Here is a 19,752-nt window from a genome sequence, read left to right as displayed (position 1 = left end):
AGGCTAATAAAAGGAAGGGAGGTGTAAGCCACCGTTGGAATGGGCCAGTCTTAGAATGGGAGGCTTTGGTTCAGCAGGCTTGGGCAAGCACATCTAGAGGTTCCAAGTGAACTTTTCTCCTCTCTTTCTTTGTCTATTAGTGTACAGCTACTGCACTGTGACTGAGTTAAGTCAAGTCAAGTCGCTTTTATTGTCATTTCAACCATAAACTGCTGGTACAGTACATGGTAAAAATGAAACAACGTTTCTCCAGGACCCTAGTGCTACATGAAACAACACAAAACTACACTAGACTACCTGAAACGACAGAAAACTACATTAGACTACGTGAAACAACACAAAACTACACTAGACTATGTGAAACAACACAAAACTACACTAGACTATGTAAAACAACACAAAACTACACTAGACTATGTGAAACAACACAAAACTACACTAGACTATGTGAAACAACACAAAACTACACTAGACTATGTAAAACAACATAAAAACTGCACTAGACTACAGACCTGCACAGGACTACATAAAGTGCACAAAACAGTGCAAGACAGTACAATAATTAATAAACAGGACAATAGACACATTAAAGGGCAAATTACAATATAATAATAAATGATGTAAATGTAAATATAAATATAAATGTAAATGTAAACAATGTAAGCAATGTTTTAGCAGGGAATGAGAAAGAATTAGTGGTACGTTCCAGTCCAGAGTTAGCGGTACGTTCTTTGTGTGAGACATTGGGACACTTGGGGACCTCCAGCCTCCCTGATAAATACATCAGCACGAAGAGCAGCTCCTTAGAGATCGTGTCAAGGAACTGGAGCTGCAGGCCGATGACCTTCAGCTCAGATGGGAGAATGAGGGCATGATAGGTAGGAGCTAAGATGTGGGAAGTAGTCACCTGGGGACAGTCAGAAGAGGGAAAGGGAATATGAAGCCAGTGCAGAGCACCCTGTGGCCATTCCCCCCACTAAGTATAATGCTTAGGATACTGTTGGGGGGGGGGGGGGACTACTCATCGGGGGAAAGCCACAGTGACCAAGTCTCTAGTATTGAGTCCAGCTCTGCGGCTCAGAAGGGAAGGAGGGAGAAAAGGAGCGTAGTAGTGAGAGGGGGTTCCATGGTTAGAGGAGAATGACAGGAGATTCTGTGGGCGTGAAAATGGCATACGGATGGCATTTTGCTCTCCAGGTACTAGAGTCAGGAATGTCTCAAATCAGGTCCACAGCATTCTAAAGGGGGTGGGTGAGCAGCCAGAAGTCCTGGTGCACATTGATAGCCAATGACACAGGTAGAAAAAGAGAGGAGGTCCTGAAGAGAGAATATAGAGAGTTAGGTCAGAAGCTGAAAAGCAGGACCTTCAGGGTAGTAATCTCTGGATTACTGCCTATGCCATGGACCAGCAAGGGTAAGAATAGGATAATTTGGCAGATGAATGTGCGGCTGAGGAATTGGAACATGGGCCAAGGCTTCAGATTTCTGGATCATTGGGATTTCTTCTGAGATAGTTATGACCTGTACAAAAACAAAGGGCTACACCTGAAGCTGAGGTGGGCAAATATTCTTGCAGGCACAGATTTGCTAGAATTGTTGATGATGGTTTAAACTAGTTTGGCAGGGGGATGGGAACCGGAGTGATGGGGCTGAGGATGGGGCAGTTGGTGTACAAGTAGATGCAGTGTGTAGGGAATCTAGGAGGAAGGAAACAGATGATAGGACAAAATTGCAGCCAGTGGGATGGGTTGAAGTATAACATGGGAGCAAAATCTAAAAAGGGTGATGAATGCAGGGCTGAAGGTGTTATATTTGAATGCACTCAGTATATGGAATAAGGCAGATGATTTTGTAGTGCTGTTAGAATCTAGCAGGTATGATGTTGTGGGCATCACCGAGTCATGGCTGAAAGAAGATCATAGTTGGGTGCTTAACATCCAAGGATACACATTGTAGCAAAAAGACAGGATGGTAGGTGGGGGAGGGAGGAGGTGGCTCTTTTGCTTAAAAGATATAAAATCAAACCCTTAGAAAGAGGTGACATGGGATCGAAAGGTGCAGAATCCTTGTTGGTAGAGTTAAGGAACTGAAAAGGTAAAAAGACCCTGATAGGATTTGTACACAGGCCTCCGAACAGTAGCCAGAATGTGGGATACAAATTATGATGGAGGTAGAAAAGGCATGAGAAAGATGTAATGTTACAATAAGTCATGGGGGATTTCAATATGCAGGTAGATTGGGGAAATTAGGTTGGTGCTGGATCCCAAGAGTGGAAATTTGTAGAATCCCTACGAGATGGCTTTTTAGAGCAGCTTGTGTTGGAGCCCACTAGAGGCAAGGCAATTCTGGATTGGTGGATTGGGTGTTGTATAATGAACCAGGTTTAATTAAGGAGCTTAAGGTAAAGGAATCTTTAGGAGAGAGTGGTCATAATATGATATAATTCACCCTGCAGTTTGAGAGGCAGAAGATAACGTCAGATGTATCAGTATTACGGTTGAGAAAAGGTCTTGTCTAGGTCCTGTCTTGTCTAGTCCATACTGCATCAAATGCTGGGCTATAAATGTGCAGGAGCAGTGCATGGTTAAGTGCCTTACTCAAGGACACACATGCTGCCTCGGCTGAGGCTTGAAGTAACAACCTTCAGATTGCTAGCCCAAAGCCTTAACCACTTGGCCATGCACCACTAGACAGGAGCTAGCAGAAGTTCATTGGAACCTCTAGCAGGGCTGATGGCAGAACAGCAATGGCTGGAGTTTCTGGGGGCAATTCAAAGAGAGATACATCCCAAAGATTAAGGGTAAGCCAAAGACAGCATAAATGCAAGAGACAGCATATAATACAACAAAAATCAACGGGAAAGTTGGAGGAATGGAAGCAGAAAGCAACTCAGCAGGTTTGGAAGCAACTATGAAAGGACTCAGCCCAAAATATCGGCCCTTTATTCCTCTCCACAGATGCTGCCTGACCTGCTGATTTCCTCCAGTATTTTGTATTTGCTACTCCTTTTCATGGTTTGATGTACATGTATATCCAAGTGCCTTTGTTCATCCCCACCCTTTAGAATAGTGCCTTTCATCTAGATTGTTTGACGTTACTTCACACTACTCATAGTGTATAATTTCATCCCCTTGTCTGTGTAATGCTGGATGAATCTATGTGATCTTGTCCTCACCAATGTGTCCACAAGACCAGCAAGAGACTAAGGGGCGCTTGTGACTCACTTCATTACTCTACAAGCCTGTCCCATCATCAAGAAGGCACAAGTCTGGAATATGATGCAATACCCCCCCCCCACTTGCATGGGTGAGTACAGATCAAAGATGCTAAGGCAACACCACACCCCCCAGGACAAAGGGGTTCACGTGGTTGGCGCCCCACACCCCATCGAGCAGCTCAAGCACTCATTCCATCCAGCACACGTGTGTGGAGCCCGCAGAGTGTACCACCCTGTCGCTCAGACACATTCACTCTACCATCAGTTTACCATGTAGTGTACAACGTGTGACCTGATCACTGTGGGCCATTCAGGATTCACTGTCCTCAAGACTGTGTGTGTCTAAACACAGCTCCAAAACTGGCCAATGACACTGCTGTTGATGGACACGTCACAGGTCAACCACAACCACAATAACCTCATGCTGAATGTCAGCAAAACTGGCTGTCGACTTCAGGAAGGGGAGACAGGGTGAACACGCATCTGTCCGCATTGGGGAAATTGGTGGTGGGGAGAGACAGTAGCTGTAAATTCCTGAGTTTTAACATACTGGATGACCTGCCCTGAGTCCAGCACATTAGATGCAATCATAAGGAAAGCACACCAGTGTCTTTACTTTCTTTGGAGGTTCATATTATCATTGAATACTCTAACAAACTTCTACTGATGTACTGTTGAAAGTACCCTTACTGGTTGCATCATAGTCTAGTACCGCAATTTGAATGTGCAGGAACCGGAGAAACTGCAGAGGGTAGAGGACTCCGCCCAATACATCACAGGCATATCCCTTCTCACCTCTGGTAGTTTCTACAAGAGGTACTGCGTAAGAAGGTGGTATCTATCATGAAAGATCTCCACAGTCTGGGCCATGCCACAGCAGGCAGAAAGTACAGAAACCTGAAGTCCCTCACCAGGCAGGTCAAGAATATCGAACTACCTTTAAGAATTTGATTCTAGAATCAACTGGCAAAACCATAATCACTACAGTTTAGACTCTTTGACTACTTTACATTAAAATGAACTTTACTTTTTTGTTCTAATAGATGTTTCTAATAGGTTTTCCATGTAAATGGAGAATTTCTGCCTGTGAAGCTGCAGCAATGCACGCATTTGCTTGTGAATGTAACAATAAACTCCATTTTGACATCGCTAGCGCACTATGTTGGTGAAATGCGCTATCTACTGAATGCACCGCTCTGATTCACCATGGTTACTTCATCAGAATGTCTTAACTCTGACATCTTCAAGACCAGCAATATTGTGTGAACATTATCATCTTCCAGTCACCCTCCACACATACCACTCTGACTAAATTTACATAGGAAATGCAATGACTGCTTCCTTCCAGAAATAACCGCATTCTGAAAAATGATTTTCAAAAAGTATCTGTTCTAATCAAACTCAGTACTGTAGACCACCAGCAATTAATATAAATGAAGGCTTTGGGATATGTCTTCCTACTTCTATGGATCACGCTGTCAAATACAAAAAAAATTCTGTCACACGTTAGAAAGGACAAAAAACTAATGATTATCAATCTGCAGGAAAAACTATTCAGTAATTGGAAAAGCTTCCAATTATACTCAACACACTTTTCAACTCATTCTGACGACTGCTAAAAATAATCACCTTTCATCGGACTTCAGTAAGGCAGATCAATCAGCTTGGTAGCCTTTAGTACAAGCTAACAGCAAAATAAAACATGGTAGATAACAGCATACAGAACTGGAGGACTTATATAACAGGTTATCGTTTAGGATTAGCGCAACAGGACAGCTGTGCAGAAGCCACTTTGCCTTCCAATCCAACCAATTAACCATGGACAAGCTTGTCATACACCCTGTGGCCACTTTATTAGGTACACTTGCTCATTAATGCAAATATCTAATCAGCCAATCATGTGGCAGCAACTCAATGCATAAAAGACATGGTCAAGAGGTTCAGTTCTTGCTTAGACCAAATATCAGAATGGGGAAGAAATGTGATCTAAGTGACTTGGACCATGGAATGATTGTTGGTGCCAGATGGGGAGGATTGACTATCTCAGAAACTGCAGATCTCCTAGGATTTTCATGCACAGCAGTCTCTAGAGGTTATAGAGGATGGTGTGAGAAACAAAAAGAAATCATTGAACAGCAGTTCTGTGGGCAAAAACACCTTGTTAATGAGATAGGTCAGGGGAGAATAGCCAGACTGGTTCAAGCTGACAGGAAGGTGACAATAAGTCAAATAACCATGTGTTACACCAGTGGTGTGTAGAAGAGCATCTCTGAACGCACAAAATGTTGAACTTTGAAGTGGATGGGTGACAGCAGCAGACTGTGAACACAAGGAATATCATCAGTGGCCACTTTATAAGGCATCTCCTGTATCTAATCAAGTTGCCACCGAGTGCATTTTAATTCAGATTCAGTCCAGGAGATCCAAAAGTGACCTTGTGTAGGAAGTGGACTACACCATTCAAAGCATGTAGCAACATATTCCCATTATCATCCACTGAATTTTTCATGTTGCTAAACCTTACAGTTTATAGTGATCAGAAGCAGTGATTTTGTTTGTGGGTCTATGTAAGATCTTATGATGACAATGAACAAGACTCAAAAGAATAATTCTACTTTTGACCATATTACCACAGATTCATTTATTATGAGTAATATTATGTTAATTATTTGATAGAACAAATGGAAAATTCACATTTATAACATAGAACAGCACAATACAGCATAGGCCTTTTGGCCCACAATGTTGTGTCAACTCTTTAACCTACTCTATGATCAATCCAACCCTTCCTTCTCACATACTTCTCCAGTTTTCTTTCAGCTAACAGCCCATCTAAGCCTTTTAACTGTCCCTAACATATTTGCGTCCACCCCTGGCAGCTCGTTCCACGCACCCACCGTACGTATTTGAAGAACAGGAGGATGGCCAGAGTGAGGGTAGGTCAAACCAGGGATGAAAGAGGAAATGTGCCGGGAGTCAGGGAAGGTAGGGAAGTTCCTTTATGATTACTTTGCTTCACTATTCACCATTGAGCGAGACCTTGACGTTAAGGAAGAGGAGGTTCTGGATAGGTAGGTCTCTGGGGTCAGAGGGGACACGCTCCAGCTTACCGCAGGAAGCAAGGGAAGAGAGTGCTGCACCTAACTTTTTGTCCTCACTGGCCACTGGAGCAGTGAGGGTGGAAAACTCTTGTTGAAGAAAGGTAAGAGGGGTAATCTGGAGAATTATGGATCAGTGAGTCTTAGGTCAGTGGTGAGAAAACTACTGGAGAAGATTCTTAGAAACAGGACTTACAAGTGTTTGGAGAAGTGTAGTCTGATTAGGAATAGTCAATATGGCTTTGTGAGGGGTTGCTGTTGTGGATGAAGATTATCGTAGGTTACAAGGGGACATTGATAGGATGCAGTACTGGGTAGAAATAGCTAATATAAGAGGGCATCATTTAAAGTGAATAGAGGAAGGGGTGCAGTGTGGATATCAGAGTTGGTTTTTTTAACACAGAAAATGAGCTGCCAGAGGTGGACGCCGATACATCAGGGACTGCTTATGATCACTGTAAACTGTAAGGTTTAGCAACATGGAAAATTCATGGGATGATAGCAGAATACTCCACTACATGTCCAGGACGCATCTAACATTATCCGCCCCATCTAAACCTTTTGCACTGAGGAGATACCAATCAATATTAGGGAAGCTGAAGTCGCCCATGGCAACAGCCCCGTTATTTTTGCATCTTTCCAAAATCTGTCTCCTGACTTGCACCTCAGTGCAATTTAGTTTGGATCTTAGAAGATGTTATTAGCTTGGATATTTCCGTTAATCTGTCATCGCTGTAATAGAACTTCTCTCAGCAGTGCAGCAAAGATAGCTTGAAGGGAAATAAGAATTTATTGCCCACCCACAAAGTACCGCAAATCTCATGGGCCTGTCAATGCAAAGAATACCTACAGCTGACCTTTCAGTAAAGCTGGTGATGAGCTGCCTTCCTGAGTCATTGCAGTCCTTGTTCTAACTTCTGATTTGGGTGTTAAGCACTTATGAAACACCTTGAGACACTGTACTATATCAAATATCAGAGAGAAACTCTTGTATAATGAATGCCAGAATCATCACTAACTTCTATCCTTTGTCAATTAGGAACACAGTCTGTTTTGCACGAGGCAAACACTGGAAAAGGCTGCTCATTTTATAGATTTTTAAACAGGTTAGGTAGGCTTGGGGATAGAAAGGTTATGATGTATACTGATTAAGTTACCAACTTAGCATTTGCATCTGCTCTGTGGCTCTGGGGGGTGGGGGCACAATTCCTAGTAAATCCATCTGGAAATGATGGAAAAGTATAAAATTTAATGATGGTGACCATCATACCAAGTTGTTGTAAAGGAGACACAGAAGTCAGCTGCCCTCATCCGGTCTGAAACATATGCGACTCCAGACAGACAGATGTGGTTAATTGCAAAATGCCACTTCCATTCAGGAGAGTCAATAAATGAGGGCACAGCCACTGATAAGCACAATCCAAAAACAAATGGGGACAAACACATGAAACCACAGAGCAGACATGGTCAAACCACGTGGCAGTCTGTGACCCAGATCCAAATCTTCTCAGTGGTCACTTTGCTAGGCACCACCTATACCCAATAACGTGGTGTCTGAGTGCACATGGTCTTCAAACCCACTTCAAGGCTCGCCGTGTTATGCATTCAGAGATACTCTTCTGCATTCCATTGTTGTAACACATGGTTATTTGAGTTACTGTCACCCTCCTGTCAGCTGGAACCAGTCTGGCCATTCTCCTTTGATATCTCCTATTAACAAGGTGTTTTTGCCCACAGAACCACTGCTCAGTGGATTTTCTAGTTTTGTTTTTCACACCATTCTCTGTAAACTCTAGAGACTGCTGTGCGTCAAAATCTCAGGAGATCGGCAGTTTCTGAGATACTCAAACCACCCCAATTGGCACCAACAATCATTCCATGGTCAAAGTCACCTAGAGCATATTGTTTCCCCATTCCGATGTTTGGTCTGAACAACAACTGAACCTCTTGCCCATGTCTGCATGCATTTATGCACTGAGTTGCTGCCACGTGATTGGCTGATTAGATATTTGCATTAACGAGGTGAACAGGTGTATCTAATGAAGTGGCCACCGCGTGTAGTTTGCCCCTGTCGCTATGTTCATGTAAATGAAAAGCCACCAATAATTAAGCCATCATCCCATGAGCAAAAGATTCCTGAACGTCGCTGAATGATTGAAATCACGCCCGTCCAGACCTGGAAAAAAGTTTTGCTTGCTGGCAGTAAAACTGCCCCCCTGCCATTAATGCTCTGAAAAGGTAGGAAGAGGAACTCGCTGTCACTCGCACAGTTACTGGTGGGAAGAATTTCATTTTCTCAGTGCTTAAATCTATAAACTCAGAACAGCAGTTTACAAGACCTGGAACAGAGGAACCAAAAAATCAAAATCTCTTCCAAGTACATTAATTCTGCTAAAGTGACTGGCGCTGAACATTAGTCATTAGGTGAATCAATGAGTGGATTGACTGTATTCCATGTACTAAGTATTGCAAACCACATAATTGAAAAGCATTTTATGCCTGAATTAGGCTGCTTTTCTGAAGTGTTAAGCTTGGCTCTAATGGAGTGAATAGGAATTGCTCCAGTACTCTGCCTTGATAAGAGCTATTATTACAGTTGGAAAAAGGCTCTCCAGAATTGACTAACGCATGTGTTAAACTTACTGAGCTTTCAATCCCTTTCAACCCGCTTTCCCTACTAACAGCAAAGACGTGGTGAACTCACGAGTCATAATCCTGGATGATCTGTCCCACTGCCCAGATAGCAGCAAGGTATTCATTTGATTCCATGGAGTTGATGTAATGCAGAGAGCTGGCGTCTCGAGGGTTTCCATTGGACGCTGTGAAGTCAATCCCAACCTAAGTAGAAAGCACATCATCGTATAAGAATTGCAGTGAGCTCCCACTTCCAAAGGAAAAAAAAGCAAGTTTATTTCCCCTATTTCAAACCAATTGGCTCACAGAGTTTACTTGTTTCAATCACAAGGACGCTGAGAGCCGGCAAGTAGAAGCATTGCCTCACAGCGCCATCCTATCCTTCCGCGCTCCCCACCCAACTTAAAAAAGACGGCAAGGCCTTCTTTAAATAAATCATTATGAAAGAACACACACTCCATCCTTCACCTAAGATACCATGCAGTCCAACATCTAGGGCAATACACCAAGCAGATAAATGTGCTGCTTTTCAAACTTACGCCCGGCTGCTCCAGGCTCCGCCCTGTTTTCATGCAGGTGTGAATTAATTAATGCTGTCCGCTAAAAATAATGGCGAGGTTTTAAAATATGCCAAGGACCTGTTATCCACCAAGAATAATTGCTGCACAACCATATTCTCAGATGTATTCATTTATTATTATTTTTATATCTGCACGGTGTGTTTTCTTTTGCCCAATGGCAGTCAGGCTTTTTTTGAATGTAGTTTTTCATTGATTGTATCATATTTCTTTGTCCTACTGTAAATGCCTGCAAGGAAATGAATCTCAATATGGTGGCATATGTGTGCTTTCATAAAAAATTTACTTTGAAGTAACCGGTTTTGAAGTAATTTAAGTTACAACAAATTGTAAATGTAGTCAGCTCCATCATGGGCACTAGCCTCCGTGGTATCCAGGACATCTTCAAGGAGTGATCTCTCAAAAAGGCGGCGTCCATTATTAAGGACCTCCAGCACCCAGGGCACGCCTTGTTCTCACTGTTACCATCAGGAAGGAGGTACAAAAGCCTGAAGGCACACACTCAGTGATTCAGGAACAGCTTCTTTCCATCTGCCCTCTGAATTCTGAATGGTCATTGAACCCATGAACACTACCTCACAAGATTTTTACTTCTATTTCTACATTACTTATTTAACTATTTAATATACAGTATATGTACTTTACTGTGTTTCACAATTTTTTTCTATTATTCTGTATTGCATTGTACTGCTGTCGCAAAATCAACAAACCTGGTTCTGATTCTGAACTTTGAACCGTGTTGCCTCAAGCAATGCTGGCTACCGATAAATCATAAAATGACCTATTCAGCCCCCGCCACTGATTCCACCAGGCACCAGCTACATTCCTGAACATCTCGCAAACATCCACTCTTCATCTGTGAGCCGAAGCACAAGGTATCAGTGGCCAATGCTGAACGTGGTACTCTCTTCACATCATGAACACCAATTCACGTCAGGAGTTCCCCATCTCTCATTAACTCCGAAATGACGGTCACTGAGGCTCTTCATAACATCTGCATTGTTGCACAGGTTAGATTTGATGTAGAATACCACAATATAGCTGCAGATTATTAACTGCCCTGAGTAGGACCTCTATCTGATTGTTTAAATCGGTTAGGTTCTGACTGAGTGGTGCCACAACAACAATCTCTCAGTCAGCATCTGCAAAACCAAGGAGCTGATTACTGACTGCAGGACGAGGAATCCAAAGCTCCATCAGCCAGTCCTCAGCAGGATTCCTTGGTGTTATCACTTCCGAGGATCCGTCCTGTGACCAGCATGAAAGTGCCTCTACTTTCTTAGAAGCTAGTGCAGGTTTGACATGCCATCTAAAACTTTGACAAACTTCTATAGGTGCACAGCGAAGAGTATCCTGACTGGTTGCACCACAGCCTGGTATGGAAATAACGATGCCCGAGAATGGAAAAGCCTACACAGAGTAACGGATACAGCGCAGTCCATCACAGTAATGGATACATCCCCACCCACCGAGCATATCTCCAAGTAGTGTTGCCACAAGAAAGCAGCGCCCGTCCACAAAGACCCCACCATCCAGGCCAAGCTCTCCTCTCACTGCTTCCTTCAGGAAGGACATAGAGGTGCCTTCGATCCCACACTCCAGTTCAAGAACAGTTATTACCCTCTCAATTATCGGGCTCCTGAACCAGAGTGAATAACTTCACTCACCTCAACACTGAACAGATTCCACAACCGGTGGAATCACTTTCAAGAACTCTACTCCTCGTGTTACCATGAAACTCCTGTAGCAGTTATTTATTATTATTTTGTATTTGCACAATCGGTCTTCTTCTGCACATTGCTCGTTTGTTTGTGTGTAGTTCTTCATCAGTTCTATTGTATTTTTGGTTCTAGTGTGAATGTCTACAAGAAAATAAATCTTCGGATAGTACATGGTGAAATATATGTACTTTGATATTAAATTTACTTTGAATTTTGATTCTCTGGCCTCAAGGGTTCCCTATATAGTGGCAAGTGTAACACCATTACAGTGCCAGCACTTGAGTTCAACTCCCACCATTGTCTGTAAGGAGATTTACATTTTCCTCATGACTGCGTGGGTTTCCTCTGGGTGCTCGGGTTTCCTCCCACATTCCAAAGGCGTACTGACTAGGAAGTTAATTGGACGCACAGATGTAACTGGATGGCACAAGTCCTTTGGGCCAGAAGGACCTGTTACAGGACTATATCTTGAAATAAATCATTAAGATCATGTTTAACGCATTATAATTTTTTACATGACGTTCTGACAATTTATATAAAATTGGGCATATTTTCCACAGTTTCTTTCCATTATTGTTTTAAATACATTTTCCAGCTTTTAATTAACAAAAGGAACTCTGTATGAAAGTTGTGCTTAAACTGCAACAATCAGGTGAAATCTTGAAAAGTCTTTGGTTTTCTTCATCGACCTGTGTTGCCAAATGTTGGGTAGTGAAGGAACTGGTGTGTCTTCTATCTAATATACTGTTGATCTTTAGTTCAGGATTGTATCCATAACCCATTGGTTATGGGTTTGTTCAAGTTACCATCTGAAATAGACATTAGCTTCACTCTCTCGATGTCATGGTCCAGATTGGGTTCCCTTTAAATTTACCTAGTTGGTTACGATCCGGACCGTTGACTCCTTGTTTCCCTTTAATTCCCTGTTTTTCCGTGTCCCTCGGGTTTGGTGATTAAAGGCAATTTACTCTCGACTGAACCAGCAGTTTATAAGTCTCCAGCTTCAGCCGTTCGGGGCGAGAGCGTTATGGAGCGTTAATGAAGTCACCGAAGCCGGTGCGAGCAAAGCTCATCTAGCCGGAGCCAACTAAGTTTCTTACCGGAGCAAGCCAAGTGTCCTCCGGAAACAAATGCCAGCAAGCCAGAGTGGGTCCGGGCAAGGTTAACCCGCCCGGGTAAGTCAAGAGCTCCCGCTGCTTGGAACAAACTTGGGCCCAGTTATAGTACCGTCCGTTGTTGTGTGGTCTCGTATCCAACTCAGTAGGCAGGCCGTTTGCCGTTACTCGAGTGGACTGTCAGTTGTGTTCCGTGTATGAGTCCCGGCCCTACGTCCTGTCCCCAAGGAGGGGTCCTGACTCTGTGTAAAGCCCCGGCCCTATGTCCTGTTCCCAAGGAGGGGTCCTGGCTCTGTGTAAAGCCCCAACCCTACGTCCTGTCCCCAAGGAGGGGTCCTGACTCTGTGTAAAGCCCCGGCCCTATGTCCTGTTCCCAAGGAGGGGTCCTGGCTCTGTGTAAAGCCCCAACCCTACGTCCTGTCCCCAAGGACGGGTCCTGACTCTGTGTAAAGCCCCGGCCCTACGTCCTGTTCCCAAGGAGGGGTCCTGACTCTGTGTAAAGCCCCGGCCCTATGTCCTGTCTCCAAGGAGGGGTCCTGACTCTGTGTAAAGCCCCGGCCCTACGTCCTGTCCCCAAGGAGGGGTCCTGACTTTGTGTAAAGCCCCAGCCCTACGTCCTGTCCCCAAGGAGGGGTCCTGACTCTGTGTAAAGCCCTGGCCCTATGTCCTGTTCCCAAGGAGGGGTCCTGACTCTGTGTAAAGCCCCGGCCCTACGTCCTGTCCCCAAGGAGGGGTCCTGACTCTGTGTAAAGCCCCGACCTTACGTCCTGTCTCCAAGGAGGGGTCCTGGCTCTGTGTTCGGTGTTCCAAGTATCAAGTCCTGGTTCTGGTGTTCCACATATCATGTCCAAGATCCGTGTTCCAAGTCCTGCCTCTGATCCCCAAGCTCCAAGTCCTAGCCCCCAGACCCTGAGTCCCAGCCTAGTCCCAGGCGTGAGTTCTCGTCCATTACGCCTATTCCTGCTTCCTCTTTGCTCTCCTTGATTTCTCTCTGTTCTACCCTTGCGTCACAGTTCTCCTTGTAAATAGTAATAAACTCTATTTAGTTAACCTTACAAAACGTGCTTATGTCCTGCATTTGGGTCCTCCCCCAGCACCCCTGCCCCTCCACATTGTGACACTTGACAAATCACGGGTCTGGTACTCATTTAAAACAGCAGATCTCAATGAAACCAGCCGTTTCCACTGGGATAATTTAACGCTGTTACTAAAATACACTTTACCCTACCTGAACAGGAATGCTCCGCATTGCAGTGTTCAGGGTGCTATTGGAATTGGAATTGGTTTATTATTGCCACATGTACCGAGATAAAGAGAGAAGCTTGTCTGTTCATACAGATAAAATCACTCATGCTGCGTTGATATAGAATGAGTTAAAACAATAATAATGCATAATGAAGACCAGCCAGACTAACATTTGTCCCTCTCCCCTGAACCCTGATGTGTCCCATTGACAATCTCGGGTCAACTTGCGACTAGCATACTGCCTCTTGGAGTTTAGTTTACTGCATCTTGAGAATGCTTGCTATCTGACTAGCGCTGGCATAATTAGCTTGTTTACCACAGGAAACTCCTGCTATAACTCCACCTGCTCTCTATGTTTGAGATAAATATTGGTAGCTCGATAAATTATGGCAATACCTGACTCGCTATGGATGAAAACTTGAACTATTGTGCTGCTGCTACTGATGTTGCAGGGTCGCTTGTATTTTTCCAGTTGATTCAGTCTCATTTGGGGTTGCAATGGTTGAGAGGGGCTGATATCACATTTCCTGGCTGTCACGTGACTAAGGTAACAACAACAGAGTAAGAGGTACTAGGACAGAAAAAGACATGTGAACTATGATTCAAAAAGTGAAACAAAAGGCATATTCTCACTCAGAGTCTCATAGCCCATCCTGCAAATTCCTGGATATAGTTCCCGAACAGAGGCTTTCACCACACAGTGAACTTCCCACAGTGTTTTACTGAAGCCCAAGCAATTTACTGGCTCTTTCTCTAAACACTCTGATCCCTCCTGACTACCCGTTGTCTACGTTAATCAGGGGAAGTCATTTTGCACCTGAATACACATACTGAACCTTTCCCTTCAAAACTGGATAAATATTAACAAAACATTGTGTTTGTGCAACCCACAGCTTGCAAATCTAGTACAAAAAAATCCTTAAAAAGGCAAACCTCAAAACATCATCAAATGTCTCTCACAACAGAGCTGAATTATTCAAGCAATTAACATCAGAAGATTCAGTTTATACTAATCATGTTTATTAAGAAATCCATGTAATTACTGTTTCAGAGACTGGTGTACAAAATCCCAAAGCTGGTCAGTATTTGTGTCTTCAGTTGTTTCTTAACTTCCCTACAATCTGGAATGCCTCCAGGGCTTAAATGTCATGCTTCTAACTTGGAGACAAACAATGGATACTGTACTCAGACCATGGTCAGATCTGATCATACTGGCTTTAATCATAATTTAAATCCAATTATTTTGATTACATAGCCCACCAGTCTATTGGTTTTGTTGACTGCTGCAATACGTCCAACATAAAAACTCCCATTTTGTTACTTATCTATTTCACTTCCACTTGCATAGACAGATTTTACATCTGCCGGTGTAAGATTTTGTTGCAGTGCTAACCTGCCCTCATACTAAATTTCGACAACACACTGGGTATTTTCTCAGCTGTTTCATTTACTGACACTTTCAACTGAATTTCCACAGCCAGATCATTCATAAAAATGGGAAGAAAGCAGATTCCACGTCTCATAAGGTTCAACCACTATATCCCTGTGGTATAACTTCTCCTCAGTTTTTATGCCCCAATGGTGAATTTTACAATTCCCAGGTTTACCCTGCTCGGTACTAAGTGTAACGCGCTGAAAGATTTCACTGCTAATGTAATGGCCTCTCTGTAGCAGCAATGTTCGGGTTATGACTAGAGATAACGGGGGCTTTGAAATGTATGCTAGCCAATGAGAGGCATGTTGTTCTTTCTTGTGGGTCTGGGAGCAGGGATTTCACAGTCTTTTGTTTGGCGGAAGATGGAGAGAGAAGATGCCAGAACAGGGAAGTCTTAAACTGCAGGATGGATTGGACTTGGAATGGGGTTGGGAGTCGACGCCCGGGGAGGAATGCGATGGAGAACGAATAGACGGGAAAACCGTGAGCTTCAACGTTGCAAAATAGACTGTTGCATGAAAATAGGTCCTGCTTCTTTTTTTTTTGTTTCTTTACTAACCCTATAGTCAAATTAAAAATTATAAAGCTCAATCGTTTAATTGCGTACTGTGTACTGTCTGATATTTTGTGGTACGGATTTGTAACGGGGGAACGCATCACGCAGCATCCACACAAACAAGATTTCTCAAGTCTGGTCGGGCTAGAGGCTGTCTTTCCCTAGAGTGAGCCGCTAGCTGGACCTTAGCGTTACGTAAGGAACTATTACATACTTTTTGAAAGTTTTGTTAGACTTGATATCAGCAGCATAGTTGTGACTCCTTTGGTCCCCAGGTGACCTTTTAACCTTACTTCCAGTTTACAATTCATTACTCTTGCTATTCTTATTGTAACACTTTTCAGCTCGCTTCATGATGTCAGCAATACTGTGCTGGGATTTGAAAGTGTAACAGATTTCAAGTATAATGGAATATATTTTGGAAAGCTTCCTAAAATGCTTGCTCCAGCAGAGCATCTTGAATGAAAACACAAGGCAAAAATACAAGAGATTTCGCAGATGCTGGAAATCCAGAGGAACACACACAAAACATTGGAGGAACTCGGCAGGTGGGGCAGCATCTTTGGAGAGGAACAAACAGTCGATGTTGCAGGCCTCTATCACAGGAACTAGATACGCTTGCAGGGTTTCCTAACTAATTCATGGGAAACGTGTACTTATGTCCCAGTCAATCACCATAAACACTTTGATGGAAACTCAACCCCAGCAACACTGGTGACTTAGTGGCATGGTGAAAAAGCTTTGACAGTTGTTTCCTACTGCTGTTAACAACAAAAAATCTTTCATCAAAACCATGGTGCTTTTTTACTGACAAGCCCTGGGTATTAGAATCTGCCATCTGGAGCAATGACATTCTAATTGATCTTAAGACCTTCCTCCGAGCAACTTCTCTGTAATTAACCCTAGGCTTTGTTGAAACAGCGTGACTTTACAGTCAGACTAATAACAGCAACTGAATATGGCACAGTCCTTATAAGATGCTGTATCCTCTTATTTATTGCTCCACAGTTCCAATAATATTTTAAAAACCCGACAAAAAGCTTAAGAGGATGGCAACTGATTGTGGGTCATTGCAATAATGACTGTTGATAAGGATTGTGAAGGTTTAGATCAGTGATTCCCAATGGGGGCAATTACGTGTCCCAAGGGGAAGTAGAAGTTATTGGGGGGGCATTCAAGATTCTTGGGGGGGGGCAATAAGTGGCATCCTATCTTGAGGCATAGACCTGATGAACCATGTCAACTCACTGCTGTCATCAACATCTGATAGGTATTCCCAGTTTGTGTTAATTTTTTATTTTAATTTATTTTATTTTAATGATGGATAAATACACACAAAGCAATCTCTTTGAGTCTGATGGCAGTGAATCCTTGAATTCTTATCCTGCTAAGAAACAGAAACTACAGAAAGTGCTTCAATACAATGATACATACCTGTGGTATGGTTTTATTCTGTTCCATCAGATCAGCAATGCCCCATGAGTCTTATTTGTAAAACTGTACAGCCTAATGAAGCCATGAAACCATCAAGATTGCACCCTGAAAAGGCTGCTTATTGTATTACTCAGTTCCAGAAAATGAAAGAAAAACTTGAAAAGTGTTGCATATTCGAGTCACTTACTAAGAAAGTTAAAATGACCTTGATAGTGATCTCATTGCTTCTTATAACATTTCCATAAAGATAGCAAAGTGTGGAAAATCTCATACAATTGGTGAAAGATTAATAATGCCTGCTGTATCAGAAGTGCTCACCACTGTTCTCAAAATGGATTCCAGCATTTTAAAATCAATTCCTCTGAGTAATAACCCTGGAGCTCATCATATTGACAAAACGAACAAAGACATTGAGTATCAACTATTCACACAGCTACAAAAAACAGAATCTTGGATACAACTGGATGAGTCAACTGTGTGAGACAACGAGGCATTACTGATGGCATATGTATGGTTTATCAGAAATGGAAAAGTTTATGAAGAGATTCTCTTTTGTAAAAAGTTAAAAACAATTATCAACAGAGAGTCAATCTACAGTGAAGTCAAAATGTATATTAAGGATAAAAGTATTCTTATTAGGAACACAATTTCTTGTGCAACAGATGGAGCACCATATATGACAGGTCGCCATGCTGGTTTAGTGCCATTTATTTTAAAAAAAAGAAATTCCAAGTCTGTTTGCAGTCCATTGTATAATTCATCATCGACATCTTGCAGCCAAAAACCTCAGCCAGTGACTTTTTTCAAGCATGACTTTTGTAATATCTGCTATTAACAAAATTAAAGCTCACCCATTAGATAGCAGAATATTTCACCAGTTATGCCAAGATAACAATGAAGAGCTTGAACACTTGTTTCTTCACGCTGACAAAAGGCTGCCACTTAAAATGTTTCTTTGATCTTTTTGACACTGTAGTTGAACTTTTGTTCAAAAATCAACAAGAGCTTGGGAAAATAAGATTGAACTTCTATGTGGAGATGTGGCACACCTCGTGGCAAAATGAAGTTCTAAATATGAAATTGCAGGGTGAGAATTACAATTTAATCCAGGCAAGAAGTGTGGTGTCCACTTTTATTGGAGAATTGGAAATATATAAGCTAAACATTGGGAGAAGAACAATCTCATAGTTTCCCTGCATGGAAAGTATGCCACACTTTTTCACAGACAGTGATTTGCAAGAGCACTGCTTACACCCACAGTCACTGAAGAAGGATTTTCAGAATCGATTCAAGGATTTGAACACTCTGGAAATTCCAGACTGGGTAATTAACCCATTTCTTTGCAAGTTGGAAAGAACAGGAAAAGAGCTTGCAAGAAGAAATTGCCAAAATTCAGAATGATGAAGAAGCAAAAATGCTTTTCAAGATTGTTGGCTTTAATGGTATGTGGCTACGCTGTCACACAAAGTTTCCTGGTCTTTGGAGAAGAGATAAACTGCTCTTCATTGCATTTCCATCCTTCTACCTTGTTCAAAGAGGCTTCAATACAGGGAACCACATTCTAACAAAAACACAGAAATCCCTTTGACATTGTTACGTGGGGGGACTTGAGGCTTTTGCTGTGACAACTTGAACCAGACATTTCAAATCTTGTTAAAAACCATCTAGCTCAAGGATCACATTGATATCAAAGCTGCTGTTCAGCGCACAGGTACTGTGTAAGCTGGGTTTAAATACAAATAAAAATTTAAAGCAGAATCACTTTTCTTATGTTAGCATATATATATATATATATATATAGTAGAAACAACACACACAAAATGCTGGTGGAACACAGCAGGCCAGGCAGCATCTATAGACAATAGGTGCAGAAGTAGACCATTTGGCCCTTCGAGCCTGCACCGCCATTTTGAGGTGCACTCAGGTTGGAGGAACAACACCTTATATACTGGCTGGGTAGCCTCCAACCTGATGGCATGAACATTGATTTCTCTAACTTCCGTTAATGCCCCTCCTCCCCTTCTTACCCCATCCCTGACATATTTAGTTGTTTGTTTTTTTCTCTCTCTCTTCCCATCACTCTGCCTGTTCTCCATATCCCTCTGGTGCTCCCCTCCCCCTTTCTTTCTCCCGAGGCCTCCCGTCCCATGATCCTTTCCCTTCTCCAGCTCTGCATCACCTTTCCGGCTCTTGGCTTCATCCCAACCCTTCCGGTCTTCTCCTATCATTTAGCAATTCCCCCTCCCCCTCCTACTTTCAAATCTCTTACTATCTTTCCTTTCAGTTAGTCCTGACGAAGGGTCTTGGCCCGAAACGTCGACAGCGCTTCTCCCTATAGATGCTGCCTGGCCTGCTGTGTTCCACCAGCATTTTGTGTGTGTTGTTTGAATTTTCAGCATCTGCAGATTTCCTCATGTTTGCTCTATATATAGTAGTCATGTTTTTACGCTGGAAAGTATATTGTGCCTAAGACGGGTCTTGGCAAGTATGAAGGTGCTTTAGGGGGGATTGGGCTAAAAAATGGTTAAGGAACACTGGTTTATATCCACTAAATTTACACCATTTCTGTACAATAGAAAGTTACACTAGCATAACTTGGAGACAGATCAGCTTGTTACGAATGTGGAGCAACTCTGAGGGGCCGAAGGGTACAAAGTAGCCCCCTCCTTTTTGAGAATTGCAAGATCGCTATTATTTCGGGTCTGAGACCCAGGAAATG

General features: G+C 42.8%; 1 protein-coding gene across 5 annotated transcripts in view; it reads right to left on the bottom strand.

The window, feature by feature from the left end:
- cpne2 (copine II) overlaps positions 1-19,752 on the bottom strand; it is a 258,097-nt gene that overhangs the window by 99,727 nt on the left and 138,618 nt on the right. For all 5 annotated transcript variants that reach the window (XM_073069841.1, XM_073069840.1, XM_073069839.1 and 2 more), the window contains one exon: positions 9,020-9,153. In XM_073069841.1, the coding sequence (XP_072925942.1) occupies positions 9,020-9,153 (134 nt within the window). The remainder of the gene's footprint in view (positions 1-9,019; positions 9,154-19,752) is intronic.

The sequence above is a fragment of the Hemitrygon akajei genome, chromosome 17, assembly GCF_048418815.1.
Source record: "Hemitrygon akajei chromosome 17, sHemAka1.3, whole genome shotgun sequence".
Classification (NCBI taxonomy): Eukaryota; Metazoa; Chordata; class Chondrichthyes; order Myliobatiformes; family Dasyatidae; genus Hemitrygon; species Hemitrygon akajei.
This window is presented reverse-complemented; position numbering and strand designations above follow the sequence as displayed.